The 19391-nt window shown below is 36.7% G+C and overlaps 1 protein-coding gene across 1 annotated transcript in view; it reads left to right on the top strand.

Annotated features, from left to right (window-relative positions):
* TBC1D2 (TBC1 domain family member 2) overlaps positions 1–19391 on the top strand; it is a 57316-nt gene that overhangs the window by 33232 nt on the left and 4693 nt on the right. The window contains exons 7-12 of the mRNA XM_051967037.1: positions 1936–2046; positions 4129–4316; positions 5811–6287; positions 11260–11380; positions 14440–14625; positions 16273–16394. Of these exons, the coding sequence (XP_051822997.1) occupies positions 1936–2046; positions 4129–4316; positions 5811–6287; positions 11260–11380; positions 14440–14625; positions 16273–16394 (1205 nt within the window). The remainder of the gene's footprint in view (positions 1–1935; positions 2047–4128; positions 4317–5810; positions 6288–11259; positions 11381–14439; positions 14626–16272; positions 16395–19391) is intronic.

The following is a 19391-nucleotide window of genomic DNA, read 5'->3' as shown; positions in this document are numbered from 1 at the left end:
ACTCTTTGGTCATAGCGCTGGGAGAAGAATTGTGTGAGGCAGTGGAATACACCCACCCCTTGAAATTCACATTTTAGCTCGGGAGCTCTGCCTCAAGGTTACCCAGGCACAGGGATGTACTTGTAAATGTTTAATGATAGGCTGGGGGCACTTCACACTTTAGTTTAATCTGCAAGCTTAATGTCTTCTCTATTGCATTTTCAAAGATAGGCAATCAGCCAGACAATAAATCAAGTGCTGATTTGTAGCATTGGTTGATTTCTAAGGTGTAAACATATTCACTGAAAATTTAACTATCGGGTCTCACAAGTTGGTGCAAGCCAGTTCAAATATACCTTTTCCTTGTCATGTCATGCTCATTTTCAAGATAGATTTAAGTTTAACATTTGCTTAAAAAAAAAAAAAAAGCTTCCCAATGAGAAGTAAGGCAGCTCAAGAGATAGTGAATTCTCTGACACTACAGTTCTTGTATTTAATTTTTTTTTTATTCTTGACAAATGTCAAGTGAAATGAGCATTCTAGTTTCAAAGTAGAACAGAAAAACAGGCCTTTAAAAAAATCCTATCACTAGACTCCTCTCTTCCTCCCACTCAATTAGAAAAACAAAAATTGTGTTACAAATAGGCATAGTTAAGCAAAACAAATTACTACATTGGTTATTAAAAAAAAAAGTATGTCTCATTCTGCATAGAGTCCATCATTTCTCTACCAAGATATATCCCTCTAGAATCATTATTGCTTATTGCATTGATAAGAATTTATTCTTCCAAAGTTATTCATCTTATTTGTTGTTATCATACTAATTGTTCTCCTGGTTCTATTCACCTCATTCTGCATTAATTCATAAGTCTTTCCAGGTTTCCCTGAATCCATCTCTTTCATAATTTATTACATAAGTTATTACATTCATATGCCATAATTTGTTCAGCCATTATTTAATTGATGGGCATTCCCTTATTTCTTAGTTTAATTCTACAACAAATAGAACTGCTATAAATGTTTTTGTACATATGAATCATTTCCTTCTCCATTTGGTCTCTTTGGGATATAGACACAATACCAAAATCTCTGGGTCAAAGGGCATATGCAGAGTTGATTGACATAGTTAAAATCTTGCACATATTTTCAGCAAAGGTATATAATCATTGTCAGAGATGTCGAGATTTCTGTTCTGGTATAGTTTTGACAAAATTACTTCAAAGCTCTCTTCCACCTTTGGGATTCAGATTTCTGATTTGTTCAGTCCAACCAACTAGGCTTTCCTCAAGTGTGATAAAACTAAGTTAAAGCAGAAATAATAGCATACAATTTGGTAAATACAATCTGGCTATAAAGTATAGCCAAAGGGCAATATATTGTAGTAAAAGTAAAGTAGCATGTATTATCTACACCATGCCTGGCACCATGTTAAACTCTGGGAGCATAAAGAAAGAGCCTTAGTATATAACGAGAGAAGAAATAGTACCTTGTATTTAAATCAAAGAACCAGAATTCAAATCCTGGTTTTGTCACTACTACAAAATATGATTTTAGGCAAGGTATTTAATCTCCCTAGGCCTCAGTTCCTTTTCTGTAAAATTAAGAGATTGAGTTAGATGCTATTTATAATCCTTTTTAATCTTAATTCTATGAATAAAGTATTTAACACTTTGAAACAATATTTATAGACATATATCAGAGAAAGACTAAGACTAAAAAGGAAAGGAGGGGCGGCACTTTAGCTCATAATATAAGACAGCAAAAAGTCCAGACACTGGGATGGTGAAAATGTTTTAGACTGGGCACTGAATATAATACTAGTGAGTTTGGTCATTATTGAGCTGAAGAGTTAGGAATTTATCAAAAAGGTTGGGATATGATGTCAGAGTTTCATTGTCCATGTGGTTGTTAGATATTTACAACTTCATTAAATAGCCCAAGAACCTTTCTTTTCAGGATGATATAGAAGCTTACAAGACTCAGAACCGATTCCTGAACTCTGAAATCCACCAGGTCACAAAGATCTGGAGAAATGCTGCTGAGAAGGAAAAACTCCTTTTGATGAAGGTAAGAGTAGCATGGTCTTACAGGTAGCTTCCTATTATCCTGTCAGCCTAAGGGTCTCTCTATTCTCAGATGCTGCTGCAATCAATCCTTTTCTCTCATTAATAACCTCTCCTTCCCCCTTGCTTTCCAGACCACCTTGCAAAGATTGTTTGCATTAGCTGTTCCATTGCCACAGCTTTCTCTTTGTTTCCTAAAAACTAATCACTGCAAAATTCTAACCTTGGAGGGTCTCATATAGATGGCGAGCCAATAAAGGAGACCAATAGGAGAAAAACCAGGAACAAAAACTTGGAAAGGAGAATGTGTCCAGAAAAAGACTCAAGTGTCCAAGGTTAGAGATCTCAGTGTGGGAATCTGTTTTGCTGAACTATGAATGTACATATCAGAGGTTTTATTTTGTTACTGCTATTGTTGTTGTTTTGGTTAGTAGGAGGAATGGTAAGGACAGATTAATTTTTTTAACTTAAAAAAAGGGAGTTAGATAACATAAATTTGTACAGTCATCATAGTTACACAACTTCCTTCAGCTCCTTTCAACATTATGGCAGTTAGTATGATTCACGGCTGGATTCCTACAAGGAATGAGCAGCTATAGGCCAAAGGGACAAAGGATAGAACAGAAAAGTATAGGGAGTGAACTTGTTAATTGATTGGCAAGGAAGGGAAGTGAAGTCAAAGCAATGGCAATGGCCATTGGGACAGAGGGACAGAGAAATAAGACATTGTAATGGGGAGAAAAATAGGTTTAGGAGGATTGAGATGTAGAAAAATATTTAATAATAGGAGTTTATAATCTAATAGAGGACTGTCAGAGGTGGGTTTTGGGGTTGGGAGAGGATTGGTTTTTCATTAAGGAAGTAGAACACTTATGGGTAATGGTGAAATCCAAGCTGTTACTATCCCTATGTGGGTTTGAGGTGAAGTGGAGAAGTAAGTCATAGGATTTGAGGAAATTGAGGAACTGAGAGTTGAGAGTGCTATGAAACATCATTATAAATGTTGGAGTCCTCTACTTGAGGGCATGAGTTGAGGAGAAGAGGGAAACACTCAGGGCCTAAACTCCTCAAGAAAGGAGGGAGAATCATTTGGATGTTAGTAGACAACAGCTACTTTAATCTGTATAACGGGGGAGGGATGTTTCAATAAATTTTTACTGATGTTTTTTGTTTTTACATCACTCAGCTATAAATTGTAATAACATTTTAAATTAAAGTTTGAATTGGCTCAACAGGATTTTAATGACAGTAGGCAAAGGCAGTCCAGGAAAGGCTTAAATCCAGCAACTAAACTGCAGAAGGTCCCTCTTGCCTCTAGAATCAAATACAAAATCTGCTGTTTGGCTTTTAAAGCCCTTCATATTCTTGCCCTCTTCTGCCTTCTACCTTCTTACACCTTACTTTGCGTTTTGTGGGCTGCATTCCTGTTACACAGGCCTCTGTGCCATTTCTCTCACTAAAGAACTCCTAATTCCTGGCATTTTCACTAGAGTCCTCTTGCTTGGAGTTCTATTCTTCCTTGTCTCTACCTCTAAGCTTCTCTGGCTTCCTTCAGTTCAAATCCCAGTCCCTCTCAATGCTACCCTCGGTGATTATTTCTACTTTGTGCTCTAGCTATATCTTGTGTGTTTTATAGTTGTTTGTATGTTGTTTTCCTCCTTAGATTATGAGATCCTTTAAGGCATGAACTATTTTTTTTTTCTTTTTATAAGTGTTTAACAAAGCTTGTTGATTTAAGTTGAATAAAGAATCAAAATTTTAAAAAATTTAGATATTAGTATTATGGCTAGGTAAGTTGTCATCCAAATCAGTGGTTTTAAGGGAAAAAAAAATTTAATGAAATGGAAATTCAAAAAACTTGTTAGCCTCCACCTAACAAATCCAAGGAAAACTAGAAGTATAGTTGGGGTGAGCTTGTCAGCTGATTAGTTTAGAAAGTTGATAACATGTTAGCCTACATTTTAACATAATAATGGAATGTTGAACTAAGAAGAAAACTGCTTGAGCTTGGCAGTTGATCTAAACTCCTGGTTCAACACCCCTATTCTCCCTATTACACAATCTCCTTTGTCACCTTCTCTTCCAGTGTGCATATCTCCAAGCAAAGAATTGTCAAATTGAAAGCAAATACCTCACAGTGCTACGGAAGCTACAAGACACATTGCCCAGTGAGGATAGCGAATCTGGGGAGTTGTTAAAGAAGCTGATTCACGAAGCTCTACAGTGGGATGTAAAGGAGGGATCAGCGGACTCCATGAAATTGAATCCTATCAGGTGAGGAGGTTTGCCTGTGAGGGCTATTCTCTGCTCCAGCCTTGGAAGAAATCCCTTTGGTCTTTAATGACTATTCAACATATCAGAGAAATCCTACCCCATGACTCAAGGTCAAACTTTTCCTAGAATAGGAAATTTGGTGTTCTTACATGAAGAGCTTCTCCACCTCTGCCTACTAGAAAAACCTGGAGGAAAGTGATAGTACAGAAGCCAGAGGACTTAGGGATGATACAGAACAGGTATTAGCCACTGTCCTTTCATGCCTCAAGGACAGTCAAGTGGACAGATACTAGAACTCAAATAATTGCGCAAAAGTGTTAAGTGGCACCTGATTCAGCACTAAAAAGAAATTTAAGAATTTCATAGCAATCCATTTTTTTTCCCAAAGATAAGTAGAAATTTATTGGACATGGCTTATGGATAACATTGCAGTATACATGTCAGTTGTAAGAAACAAGCCTGACCTCTGATTTGACTGTTAGCCAGGATGAGAATCCTGGCCTTTTCCAAAATTCTGCACTTTCCAAAAGGCAACACTGCACAGAGAGAAGCAGTGAGGTGCAGTGGCTTGACATTGCCTCTGGACTCCAACTTCCCCTCTGACATTAGCTATGAAACTTGGACAATTCACCTTCCCTCCATGAGCTGGAGTTTTTGCATCTATAAAATGAGAAATTTGGACTACTGGATCTGAGGGCTCTTCTAGCTCTGGATTTATGATCCTATAGGCAATGAAAGAGCTATCTGTAGACCAGGGCTTCTTAAACTCTTTCCATTTGCGACCCCTTTTCACCCAAGAAATTTTTACATGACCCCAGGTATCCAGGTATATAAAATAGTAATACAAATCAAACATTTATTGATAATAAATCATAATGTTAAAAACAGTTCTTTAATATACATATAATTTTACCATTTATTAAAGACAAAAGTAAATGCTTACTAATGAAATAGATATACTTCTTCCTTTTTACATAAAGAATCAAATCTTGGCAGACTATTGCCAAATTTTTCATGACTCCTACTTTTAGTTTTGTAGCATCATGTGGGTTCAAAACCCACAATTTAAGAAACTTTGCTGTAGACTATGATTATGATACTATATGTTGAGATAGGATTACATTTGAATCTAAAAGGCACTTGAGAATGCAGAATATTTTTGAATCTCAGAGAAAGAAGGGACTGTAGAATCTCAAAATTGGAGAGTTTCTTTGAGGTCATCTCATCTACCTCCCTCCTCCAGAAGAAACTAAGGCTGTGATAAGAATTTCACTATTCCCTGTTTAATCTTTAGTGATAGAAATAGGCATTTATTTAATGTCTTGGTCTTTCTGTCTGGCTCTAAAGATGAACTTAGATATGGAATTAGGACTAGTTGTTAGGGGCTATGAAAATCATTGAGTTAAAAGTCTATGTTCTTTGACTTTTGAAATATCTATAAACACAATCTTACCTATATAATAATACACTGTCAATTTTGTGTCTTCTCACCAGTGAATATGATAATTATGGATTCATGACTGTCCCTGATTATGAAGTTGAGGACTTAAAACTTCTGGCAAAAATCCAGGCTCTAGAGATAAGATCTAATAATCTCTTGAACCATGAGGCAGTAGAGAAACCTCTCCGTGAGAAATGGAATAGTATTGGGGAACTTACTCCTTCTGCAGAACTGAAGCATCTGATCCGGAATGGCATCCCCCCAGAGCACCGTCAGCGGGTTTGGAAGTGGATGATAAGCCTCCGAGTCAGGTCTATGCAATCACCTCACCATTACAATTTTCTGCTTGAAAAGTGCGAAACCATGGAGCACCCAGCCTGTCGGCAGATTGAGCTAGACTTAACTCGTACCTTAACGAACAACAAACACTTTACGAGCCCCACTTCTAAATTTATCTCCAAACTCCGGAGAGTACTACTTGCATTCTCCTGGCAGAACCCTACCATTGGCTATTGTCAAGGGCTGAACAGGTGAGCTTATTTGCCCACAAACACTGGTAAGTCCCAAAACACACAGCTGTGCTGAGTTGTACTACTAGGTACTTTGTAATATGAAAAATTAGCACATGCCTTTAATAAAAACTCAGAATTCTGATTGATAGTAACTTGAGGGCCCTCTCTAGAAAATCTCTAGATTTTCTTAATATCTTTTGCATGATTCAAAAGTCCTGCTCATTATCTCAAAGAAATTTGCAAAATTTTTCTTCAGCTCACATCAGTGCCCAGCACTATTAGATGCTTTGTAGTGCTGGAAAAAAAAAAAAAAAAAAAAAAAAAAAAAAACCATGTGATGTAGTCCTATCTCCCAGACCATATTATAGCATTAGAGAGGGGAAAAATTGAGAGATATGAAGCTATTAAAGAACTGTATAAGATAGAAACAAGAGAACAGTATAAGATATGGTGTTAATGTAATCACCTAAAATGGTCATAAGATTAGAGCTGGAAAGTACTTAGAGATCATCAAATCCAACCCCCTCATTTTACAAATGAGAAAACTGTGAGCTATAGAGAAAAAGTGATTTGCCATGGGAAACTCAAGTTCTGTGCACTATCTAGTATATCATGCAGCAAGTTCTATAAATGATCTTTTGGCAGGAGGAAGGACCAGGGTAGGGCACTGATGTTCATCCTGATCAACATCCTCTAGGCAATGCAGTAGAGAGAGGGCTTTACTTAGAGTTAGACCTCAGTTCAAACCCAGCCTCTGGCCCTTATTAGCTCTTTGATGCTTGGAAAGTCTCTCAGCTTCATTTTCCTCATCTGTGAGGAATAATGTGAGGAATAAAATGAGAATAATAATAGCATCTATATCACAAGGTTATTGTGAGGGTCAAATGAGATAATATGTAAAGCATTCTTTAAATGATCATTTTTACCATCGTTATCAGAGATAGGAGAAGGCTTTGTGGCAAAGGTGAGATTCAATATAGACCTTTCAGAATCTATTGAATCAGCAAGAAACAGCATGAATAAAATAACAAAAAGCAAGAAATAAACACAAAAAAATATAGGGACATTAAGGACATTAATCTGATCTTCAGTAGAAGTTTTATGTTGAAGAGTAATGGGAAATAAAGTCAACTAGACAGGGTAGGACCAGAAGACAGAGGCCTTGAATGCCAGGCTAAAGCATGTAGCTTTGGTCCAATGGGTATTCACTGAAGCCATTAATAGCAAAGAAAACACCCAGCTACAAAATGGTTTGGGGGAAAGGAAGACTAGCAGATATGAGCCTAGTTAAAAGCTAGTCCAGCCATAAGCTGATGAAGCCCTAACAAGAGTGGGTATTGACAGTGTATGTGAAGAATAAGAGGTAAATTGGCAGGTGGTCGGGGTTGGTGACTAGAATTTTTAAATGAGTGAAATATGAGGGTCCCTCCCAAGATTTTGAGCTTTATTGATATCAGTGACAGAAAATAAGAAACTGCAAAGGATTTCAGGCCAAGTATGCTTTCTCTTTTGTGAAAATTAAGAAAGGATTGTTATTCTTTTGTCAGAGGTTTGAATTTATTAATCCCTGTAAGGTCTTTTTTTATATTGGCTTTTGGCAAGAATTGTTTTATTTATTATTGTTACTAAGTTTGATGTAACTCAGTTTGGCTCCCTTGCCTTCTAAATTCAAATTAGTAATTTAGTTGACGTGGCCCAGAAAGGATCTAAGAAGATGACTCATATTTGCTGTTTTGTTTTGTTTTTTTAAAAAGAATTTTTTTTGGTTGTACATGTATATATTTTTTTAAAACACATTTCCTTAGGAATCATGTTGGGAAAGAAAAAAAGCCATGAGAGAGGGAAAAAAAAAAAAAAAAAAAAAAAAAAATGAACATAGCATTTAGGGTTAGGGTTAGGGTTAGGACATAGTTCTCTCGCTGCATGCAGATGGCATTTTCCATCCAAAGTTTATTGGTATTGCCTTGGATCATTGAACCACTGAGAATAACCAAGTCTTTTATAGTTGATCATTACACAATCTTGCTATTACTATGTACAATGTTTCTGCTTGTTTTGCTCAACATTAATTTGTGTAAGTTTTTCCAGGCCTTTCTAAAATCAGCCTTTTCATCATTTTTATAGAACAATTAATTTCCTATATTGTAACTTATTCAACCAATTGATGGCCATCTTACTCATTTTCCAATTCTTCATCATCACAAAAAGAACTACTATAAATATTTTTGTCCAAGGAGGTTCTTTTCTCTCCTTTATGATTTCTTTGGAATACAGATCTAATAGTGATAATATTGGATCAAAGGGTATGCACGATTTTATAGCCTTTTGGGCATAGTTCCAAATTGTTCTCCAGAATAGTTGTGTCATTTCACAATTCCACCAACAATGCATTAGTATCCCAGTTTTCCCATATCCAATATTTATCATTATCTTTTCCTGGATGACTCATATTTGTTATCTTACTATTTCTTTTCCATTATAAACCATGTGGTACTAGAAATAATGAAGAAATAGAATACATTCTTCTTTTACTCGATTATTCAGCAGGTATTTATTGCATGCTTACAGTGCACACAGTGTTTCTCTTTCTTCAAAAAGAGATAGAGGCAACAGCAAGCCAAGGCTTAATTTTTTTTATAAAAAGCAAAAATAAAACTGGAAATAATAGGAAGTGACACAATTTTAAATTTTATGCTTTATGTATTTTTCTAAATTACATTTTCACTTTAATTCTCTGTACAAATGTAGGCAGTTCTTATTTAAGTTTTCATAATTGGACTTTAATAAAGTAGTTATTTTTTAAATAGGAAAAAAATATGTTCAAATATAGTAATATGTTAATGTCTTGGAAACATCAGTTATTTATGCCTGGAATAAAGCTGCTTTTTAGGTGAATAGTAATATAGCTAGCACCACCTAATGGCAGCTATCAGAATCACTGGCTTAGACTTCAAAGCAGCTTCCTTGAGCTTTGGAAGATGCAGGAATGAGACAGGGAGCAAGAGCTAACATACATCATCTTCTTTATAATAGATAATATTCTATAGCCCCCACTTCATGCCAGGCATTGTGCTAAATGTTTTTATCTCGTTTGATATCCCGAATTTACCATTGAGTAAACAGAAGCAAGTAGAACTTAAGTAACTTGGTCACACAGCTGGTGTCTGAAACCTGATTTGAATTCCGGCTTCCCAAATCCAGGCCCACACTGCACCACCTCACCGTCTAGTTTCACTTTGCCATGTGTCCACAGCTGCTTCTTGGCTCTCATTTGCACATAGAGCAGTCACTGGTGAGTGGGTTGGGCTTCCTAGTGCCTGGACCAGAACACCTCTGTCTGTTAGCAGGTCTGAGACAGTTGCTGAGCAGTGACAATAGCATCTTTTTTTTTTTTTCTTCCCACCTTGTCTGTAGCACTATCTCTGTTAGAAAGCTGCCCCTATAAATCTCAAATTCCTAGCCTGTTGTATCTGCCTTAAAGGCTATATTATGTAATGGAGAGAGCTTTGGAAGTCAGACTTAGTCCCAGGACGGGCCACTGACTACCTTTGTAGTCTCAGTGTCATGTTTGTAGAATGGAGAAGTTGGATTAGATGATCTTTAATATAAGTACAAAATAAAATCAAGACCTGAGTTCAAATCCAGACACTTAACACTTCCTAGCTGTGTGACTCTGGGCAGTCACTTAACCCCAGTTGTTTTGCCAAAAATAAATAAATAAATGTCAAGGAAAACACAAGTCACGGTACAGTGGAAAATGTTGTGGTTTTAGAATCAGGACCTGAGTTCAAATTCACCTTTATGAGTACTCATTTCTTCTCTCTGAGTTTCGTCTTCCTGCCCCAAATCCACAATTCTGTGATTCTTCCTTTTCACCTCCAAATTCTCTAAGTCTAAGAAAATAATGGGAGACTGACAAATCCAAGTTCACTTGTGCCTATGGCATTCTTCTGATTGATAATCACCAGATTATAGGTCAGGAACAGAAAGGAAGGCTATTTATCTCCCTTGGATACTTGAAATCATTTCAAGCAACTAATAAAGAAACAAGCACCCATGTGCTCTCTCATTATCTCTTCACCTTTATTGGACTTCATTTCCCTTTTTATGTTCTTTGTGCTTCCCTCTTAAATCAGGGAACCATTCCTCTCTACTGAACAAGACAGAAATAAACTAGATTTTAAGTCATTTGACTTTCTCCTTTTCATCTATTAACATAACAGCAACTTCATCCAATCAGTTAATCTGCTTTTTCCACCTCCTTACTACTCCAAATGGAGTTCTGTAGCCCCTTTTTCTTTTCTTAGCAGTTTTACAAGCCTTAGTTCACTTTGACCTTTAATCTCCCTGACTCAGTTTTCACAGGTTCTTTCTACAATCTTGTATTCATCCTAGATAATGTACTGCAACTTCCTTTGTTTGGCATATTTAAAAAAAAAAAAAAAACATAAGCTGTCATTAGAAGAGTTAAAAATTGTCTGATTTTTCTCCAAAAGTAAACATTTTACTTAGGTTTTACATGAACAGAAATCTACAGATATTTCTCTAGTCAGTTTTCTAACCTTATTGGCTAATTATCAGCAGAAGAACTGGGGTTTGCTGTTATAGTTGTTTACTTAAAATGTGTGTATGTGTTGTATTGTGTTGTGTGTTGTGTATCTTTGTGAAAGATATGAAACTCCATTTGACTTATATGTCAAATATATAGTTATAGATGGTTATGGTTATATGTCTCAGGCTTCTAAAACAGAATTGTCACAAAGCTATATTGCACAAACACTAAACAATAAGTAAAGTGTCCCTCTCATTTCCAAGTAACCACTGGTCAGAGACCACCTTAAAAGTGTTAATCCTAACAGTACTGCATAACGAAGGCAAACTAACATCTTTTTGCTGAAAGGAAAATCACCTCTTTTGCTCTAGATTGTATGCTTAAGACCATGGCTCTTTTATTTTTGACATTTGGTATTTGTATTTTTTTATGATATAGATTGGCAGCCATTGCCCTATTAATTCTAGAAGAGGAAGAAAGTGCTTTCTGGTGCCTAGTTTGTATTGTTGAAACCATAATGCCAGAAGAATACTACAGCAAAACTTTAATAGCATCTCAGGTGAGTAAGGAAGTGTTAATGATGCATATTCAACCTAAACTGAATATGTGGATTTTTCTATCTTTCTTGTTTGGGACCACAGGGCCTTGGGTACGGCAGAGCCCTTAAGGCCTCTGCAGTGTCCTTGGCTTTAGAAATTGTGGCCTTGGGCAACCATCTCTAAGTAGGGTCTGCATGCTATGCCCCAGAGACTTCCCAGAACCCTTCCCAGTTCTCTCAGACAAAAGGTAATGGTCATTAGGACTTACTAGAAAAGATAAAATGTTGATAGGTGGCGCCATAGTAAATGCCTCGGTTTCCTCACTTGTAAAATAAGCTAGAGAAGAAAATGACAAACCACTGCAGTATCTTTGCCAAGAAAATCCCAAATGGGTTGCAAAGAATCATACACAACTGAAAATAATTAAACAGCAATGGAAAAGATATGAAATTTGGGGAGAGGGGTGGAGAAGAAGGATTGATTTATATACAAAAAGTATCAGATTCAAAATCCAATTAAAATTGTTTTTTAAAAAGCAATCCCATCATGAATCATTTACTTTAAGCATCTGAAATGGACATCTTTTGTAGGCAAAGACAGATTGTTCCAGAAAATCTAATTGCCATCTTTTACTGCTCACTAAGCAAGAGACTTCTGATTAGAAAGTAGAAAATGGTAAAGAAAAGAATGGCTGAACTCTATCAGTAAAGAGTAGTAGGATACTTAGTCATCTTCCATTTTTTTCACCCTAGAGATGTGGATTTCCCTACATTTCTAGATACTGGGAGTAAGATAAGATCAAAAGAAGGACCAATAAATACCTGCCTCAACTAAAAGGAAAAGAAACTTGATTTTTACTTTGATTTTATGTTAGAAATTTCATGAATCTCAGAACTCAAAAGTCAATTTTCCAACATATCACCCAGTACTTCTAGAAGTTGTTGTTGGTTTTTTTTTTTTTTTTTTAAGAGGAATGTTGAAAACTATCTTTATAAGTAATTGGAAAAAAATAAAATAGTATTAAGAGAAAAAATGCATTTGACATCATAGAAAGGAACCATTGGCTAATTTTTCAGAAGATGTTAGTCTATTAAATTATTTTATTTGATCTTGATAACTCTTTGAGATAGTTAAGATAGGTATTATTTCCCTTTTTACAGATGAAGAAACTAAAGGCTTGAAAAACTTAAGTGATTTCTCCATGGTTATACAAATAGAAGAAAGTGGTCAAGGCCATCCCATCTTCTGATTCCAGGAATAATACTGCTTCTACTATTGACTAGCTTTGTATATCTCTCTTAGCTCTTTCTTGGTGTATCTTTCCATATCCCTCACTTTTCCTTATCTTCTTTTATTTAATAGTCTTTCATTTTCCTTCTCCATAATTCAGACAGCTCATGGCTTTAATGTAATATATTTTTCTCTCAAAAAATTTGTGAGATAAATAATTGATTTTTTTTCCCCAATATGGTCCATTGGCCTTTAGTGGAAAAAGATACAGAGATGTCAATTTTCAACTTAACTATTCCATAATACTATAATAATTATAGTATTTGCTATGTGCCTTTTTCATAAGCTAGTGTAAACATCAAAAAATGATTGCTTGAACTCTCCAAAGTAATGGGCTTAAAATGAAAAGCCATATAAAAATGTAAAGTTTCACCTAACCTACTAGATTCCAGTAGATAAGGTAGTTTATTTTGTTCATCTTCCTTATCCCATTGGACCTAGCTCATCCTCAAGCATTTTTATAAATGTTCAGTGAACTTTTAAAAAGAAATAACAGGGAGAATACAGAAAAACTAAATATTACATGGCTCATCTAATGTAATAAAAATTGTTCTGTTCTGTTCAACTTTTTTATTAGTGACTTGTCCAGAAACACAGGTGACATGCTTATTAGATATGCAAGTGGCATAAAGCTACAAAAGGTTCCTAATGCATTGGCTGATTCAGTAGAGATCCAAAAGATCTCACTAGGCTAGAACTTGCATTTGAATGTGAAATTTAATAGGAATAAATATGCAGTCCTACCCTTAAGTTCACAAAATAATCTTAGTTGTATAAACTAGAAGACAGATGACTAGATCATAATTGGGGGGAAAAGAGACTTAAAGATTTTAGTGAGCTACACTCTCTATGTGAGAAAACAGACACATAGAGACTATATACCTATAAAGGGTCAAATCCAGGCATACAGGGGTCAAGACCCTTAATCTTTTTTCAAAAGATTTTGTTGGTATGGCTGCTCTCTCTATCTATGCATGGAGATAGGCCTTGGGAGGTGATGCTTCTTGCAGTATGAAGGCCATGAAGTTCAGCTTCTGGGGGCCAACTTTCCATGCTCACTGTATTTAGCTAGTCTGGTCCTTGAATGACAATAGCATACATTCTATTTCCAGATTTCGATTCAAATTATTTTCAGCCTGGGGAGGACTTTCTAGAATTTGTATTCTAGTGACATGATCCTTAAGACCCTCCATACTAAAGAGATATCAGAAGAGGATATTAATGGAAAAGGACCTAGTTATGAATGCTATGTATCTTACCACTGGGAATCTTCAGGAATCACCCTACACATTCATTTGGCCTCAGTTATGTGGACTACCATTTAAGGGTGACCCTGACATCTTAACACTAAGTTGTCTGGTCTCTTAACATATAATTTTTTTTATATGCAATAAATATATATATTATTATAAATATTTATTTATATTTATATGCAATAAATATAGCCAGCAATTTCAGCTAACCCATATCCTCCTATTTTCACGTTTCCCTTTAAAACCCCAAACAACCAGCCATATTAAAAAACACACACACACACACAAAAAAAAAACACTGCTTTGATATTCCATTCATTCAGCAGAAATATATGTACACTGACTATGCATAAGGGGGAATTTCTGCTTTGAATAGGTATTATCACATCTTAAGAGCCTTTCTACTCTGAGATAATATGATCCTTTAAAAAGCCTACTGTGAATTCTGAACACTCTTAAAGGAAAAATACGGAGATAGAAGGGCCTTCCTACAGTTATGAGAGATAAGTAACATTTAGCTTTTTGGTTCACTTCAGGTAGATCAAAGGGTTCTCCAAGATTTTTTATCAGAGAAACTTCCCAAACTGATGGCCCACTTGGAGCAGCACAAAATCGATCTGTCACTGATCACCTTCAATTGGTTCCTTGTGATTTTTGTGGACAACCTCATCAGTGACATACTCCTTAGAGTCTGGGATGCCTTCCTGTATGAAGGAATTAAGGTAAGAGCTGCTTTCCTTTGCTAGCTCTGGCTTTAGCATTTTCCTCAATTCACTGAGCAATAATGAAAGAATTATTTCATTCACTCTCTAATCTAATGCCTGTTTATTTCATTCTTTATTGATTTTCCTTAGAAACTATTTCTAAGAAATATTTTATATGCCAACTGGTATGACATGTTATGGAAAGCAACTGAATTCTCCTTCTAAGAATTGCTGCTAAGAAAAACTATTCCACTATTCTCCCAAAAGATATTCACTTACCCTGCAGTGACCAGATGAAAGTATGAAGATTAGGCAACTAGCCTTCTCTCTTATCCATTTGAGCCTGAAAGAGTACCTTTAAAATGATGGATGAAACAAGGCAGTGTACTTTTCCATGGGATCAGTGCTCTGAATAGACTGAACAGGCAGCCATCATCATGGTATGAGGTGATGGATTCTCCATTGCCCTAGAATGTTCTCTTTCTGCTTTTTATAGTCTTGCTGTTTGCATTTAGCCTACAATTCCTGCCATTAGAGATATTTGTCTGAATTAGAACTTCAAAGGAGGGATCAGAACAGGGAAGACCCTTGAAGAAAGTAGTTCCTCTACCCTTCTTTCATTAGCATATGTTAATTATTGTTATATGTAGCACATCTATATAGCATATATTTAGTCTTGTTAATTTTAAACTTATATAACATGGAAAGTCAACTCGCAAAGGTGAAATAGACACAGAAGTATGGCAATTATTGCAATAATTTAAAGCTCTGAAAGAATGGAGCTATGGAGAGAAGAAGCATGTTCTAATCAGATAAGAACCCCAGATGGAGTGACCCTAGGCTCTGCCTATGGCCACAGAGGACAGCAGAAGAGCATTGAACTAGAAAGTACTAACTCGCCAATGGGGTGTCTAAGGAATGCTCTGTAGAAGGCAGAAAGGAAGAGAAGAAAAACCTTTGTTCTTTCTTCCTCCCCCAAAATGCTGAGCTCACCTGCTCTAAGCATAAAAGCTAGCAACCTTGCTTTGAGGTTTACAAAGTTCTTTAGAAACATTATCTCATTTATCCAGCATTTCAAATATAGATTTCATAGTTTACAGACTGTTTTCTCCATTTTCCACAGCATCCTTGTAAAGTATGTGGTACAAGAATTATTTTGCAGTTAAGAAAACTGAAGTACAGAGAAGTGAGTGATTTGTCCTCATTACCTAATCAGTGGATGTCAGAGGCAAAACTTAAACCCAACTCTTAAAAGCACATCCAGTACATGTTTTCCCCATTAGACTATGGTACTAAGGTTAACCAAAAAGACTGAAAGAAAATGAATCAAAAGAGAAAATTATTTTTTAGAGTTGATTTATGGTCTTTGATCTAGACAGAGTATAAAACAAGTTATTTTCAGGTCATCTCTTTAGCTTCCTTACCCTAAAGAAATGATATTTTGGGGACTTAACTTTTTGGAATGGGAGATTTAAAACCAACAGGAGTCTTTAGAGACCTTCATGTCACTCCACTCAGGCAGTTTCTTTTCTATCAATATAGTGCTATAGTACCTATCTATGGCCTAGTAAGTAGAGCTTGCTTACAAAGACAAAGTTTTATTAAGTACTTCCTTATTTTTGTATGTCACTGGTATTTCCTAATACAGATTTGAACGCATTTCAGGTGATATTCCGATACGCCCTTGCTATATTTAAGTACAATGAAGAGGCAATATTGAGGATTCATGACAGCCTTGAGATCTACCAGTATTTTCAAATCTTCACTAAAACAATATGCAATGGCCGGTAAGGTTTTAAATTTTAATATTCAGTAGATAAGGACAAATACTTATCTACTTGATAACCTAGCACTGTGCTGGGTGCTATGGACAGCCCCCACACATAATCCCTGCCCCTAAAATGTTTCCTTTTAGTTGGGAACACAAGAGTTTAAAAAAAAATGAATAAGTCTACATGTGCTAAAATGTCATGATGTAGTTTATGAGTGCTATATTTATTCTGGGAAATTTGGAATCACACTTTGACAAGCCAAAAATATTAGAAGCTGAAGCTTAGCCTCAACTGATATGCCTGGCTAAAAGTGCTTTAGATTTAATGTCATAGGAAATTGGGAGCCATTATAGGTTCTTGAATAGGCCAATGGTATGTGAAATGAAAATGATTTATATTATTATTTGGAAGAGTTAGAGACTAGAGTCAATTTCCAGGCCCCATTCATAAACTAATTCAATTAAATAGTTTGTACCTTCTCCTTGAATCAAGGGTAAAATGGCCATGAGAACCTCTAAGACTAAGAAAAGATTGAGACTATATGCCTACAGTCAGATTCTGCCCACCCAAATATTTTTTTAAAAAATCAAAGACCCTAAGAATGGCTAGCTAAGTGACTTCTTCCTATCTGAAAATGTTCCATTCGATTGTTTATCACTTCCCTCATGCTATCCAAAGAACTTAGAAGCAACCTGTGAGGTAGAGGCCTTAAAATTCATAAAAGCAGGCCACAGGGTAAATGATATTTGAAAGGAAGCCTTTCAACTGATGTATTGTTTAAGTGAATCTGTGAATTGGTCCAATCATTCTGGAACAAAATTTGGAATTATGTTTAAAAGTGGCTTAAAAGGCCATATTCTGTGGCCTAAGGACCCCTCTGCTGATCATATAATCGGGTTTACATTTACTGACATTTACAAATTTAAATTTACAAAGCTAAAAATGGCCAAAGATGGAAAGGCATAATACATGCCAAAATATTTTTAATAGCACTCTTTACATTAGCATTTACATTACATTACAAAAGCACTGGAAACATAGTATTTGCCCATCAATTGAAGAATGACTACACAAATTTTGTTACATAAACATGATGGAATATGACTACAACTTAAGAAACTATGGATATGAATGAAGACTGCAGAGTAAAGGAAGCAGACCCAGGAAGACAATTAACAGAATGACCATGACAGTGTTAACATAAAATACAACAAAAAAATTAAAATTGAACATGTACAATTAATAATGACCAAGCCAGACTTCCAAGATAGAAAAGGAGAACATAGCTCCTCCTTTGCTAGTGGGGGGAAAGCTTAATAGCCAGGGAATTTATCATAGATGGTTTATCTTGATTGATGTATTTACTTTTGCTGAATTGTCTTTTTCCACTTTTTTTAAAGGATGGCTGGGGGAAGGAGGGAGAAAAATATATTGTGTAATAAAATAACAATGTTCTTCATGCAGAGCATTGTGCCTCCCTCTCTGTGCTTTTTTTGCATAGTACTCTCCCAGCCTCCATACTTGGATTCCACTCCCTGTTCTCCTCCACCTTGCTCCTCTATATGACATCACTCCTGATTCGTATCACACACAAACTATCAGCATCTACTCTCAAAAAAACTACTCCTGATTCCCTCTCACCACAACTTCCCTGCCTCTAGCTACTGGTGCTTACCCTGAGAAATCTGCTTCATATTTAACTACTATAAAAAGAGAGGAAGCATGGCAGAGTGCTGGGTGCTAGCCTCAAAGCCAGGAAGACCGGGATTCAAGCCCCACTCTGGCCACAGGCTATGTGACTTCTCAGCATTCGAGGCAACTTGTAAAAATGTAACTTGCAGCAGAAGTGCCGATCTGCTCTGGGGAACACTTTCCCTCACCTGGGAGTTCTCTCTCCCTGTGAAGTCACAGGTGCAGGCCCTATCCCCAGGCATGGTAGTCACTTATATGGATAAATATGGAAGTTGCTGGAGATCACCGACTCTTTCACTTTTGTCTTCATCTCTCCTGGACCTAGCACAGTGCCTTGCAGGGAGCCGGTGCTCACGGATTGGGATTTGTCTCTATGTGCTGTGGTCGCTAAAAAAGCCAAGGCCTGGCTTTGGGCCACAGGTTCCAAAGTGAATTACATAGCTTGTTCTTTAAGTGTTTCTCCAGCCCTGACCTCTCCTGACTTCTGGTCTTGCATCTCCAACTTCCAGTGTCTCATAGACATCTTAAACTCACTGTGCCCAAAACTGAGCTCATCCTTTCCTTCGGAGCCCTCCTCTTTTCTTAGTGTCTCTGTTACCGTCAAGGACCCCTCGTCCTTCTGCTTAACCAGGCTCCACCTAAAGCGTTACCCTCTACTCCTCACTCTCCCCCACCCCCACATCCAAACTTTTGCCAAGTTTTATCAGTTGTCCCATCTCTTCCCTATGTTCATCTTCTCTGCCCCTACCCCAGTGAAGGGCCTCAGCGGCTCGGTCCTGACAGCTGCCAAAGCCTCCGGTAGGTGTCTCTGACTCTGCTCCCTCCCACCCTCATCCAGGTCACCCTTTGGCTACCTCAGTATGAGTGACCACATAAGGCGTCCCTTCCCAGCTGTCTAACAAGCTGCAGAGGCTTCCCACTATCTCCGGGATCAAATGTAAAATCCCCTGTTTAATTTTTAAAGCCCTCCATACCTTTCCAGTTTTCTTATGCTTTATTTTCCTCCTCTCCATGGAGGATCACTGCATGATCCAGTGACATTGGGTTCTTTGCTAATCCTTAAACAAGATGCTTATATCTCCTGACTCTGGGTATTTTCATGGGCTGTATCCCATGCCTAGCATGCTCTCCCTCTTTATCTCTCTGCTTCTTGGATTCCCTCAAATCTCAGCAAGAAATCTTTCCCAACCCTCCTTAATGACAGTGCTCTTCTTCTGAGACTATCTCCAATTGTTTCTATATGTCATTTGCTTGTTAGATTCTTCCCCTTCCTCTCCCCTCCCCACCATTTCAAAGATGAGTTTTTCAAGGACAGGAGCT

This window comes from Antechinus flavipes, chromosome 1 (genome assembly GCF_016432865.1).
Source record: "Antechinus flavipes isolate AdamAnt ecotype Samford, QLD, Australia chromosome 1, AdamAnt_v2, whole genome shotgun sequence".
Classification (NCBI taxonomy): Eukaryota; Metazoa; Chordata; class Mammalia; order Dasyuromorphia; family Dasyuridae; genus Antechinus; species Antechinus flavipes.
The sequence above is the reverse complement of the archived record's forward strand: the minus strand, read 5'-3'. Positions and strand labels throughout refer to the sequence as shown.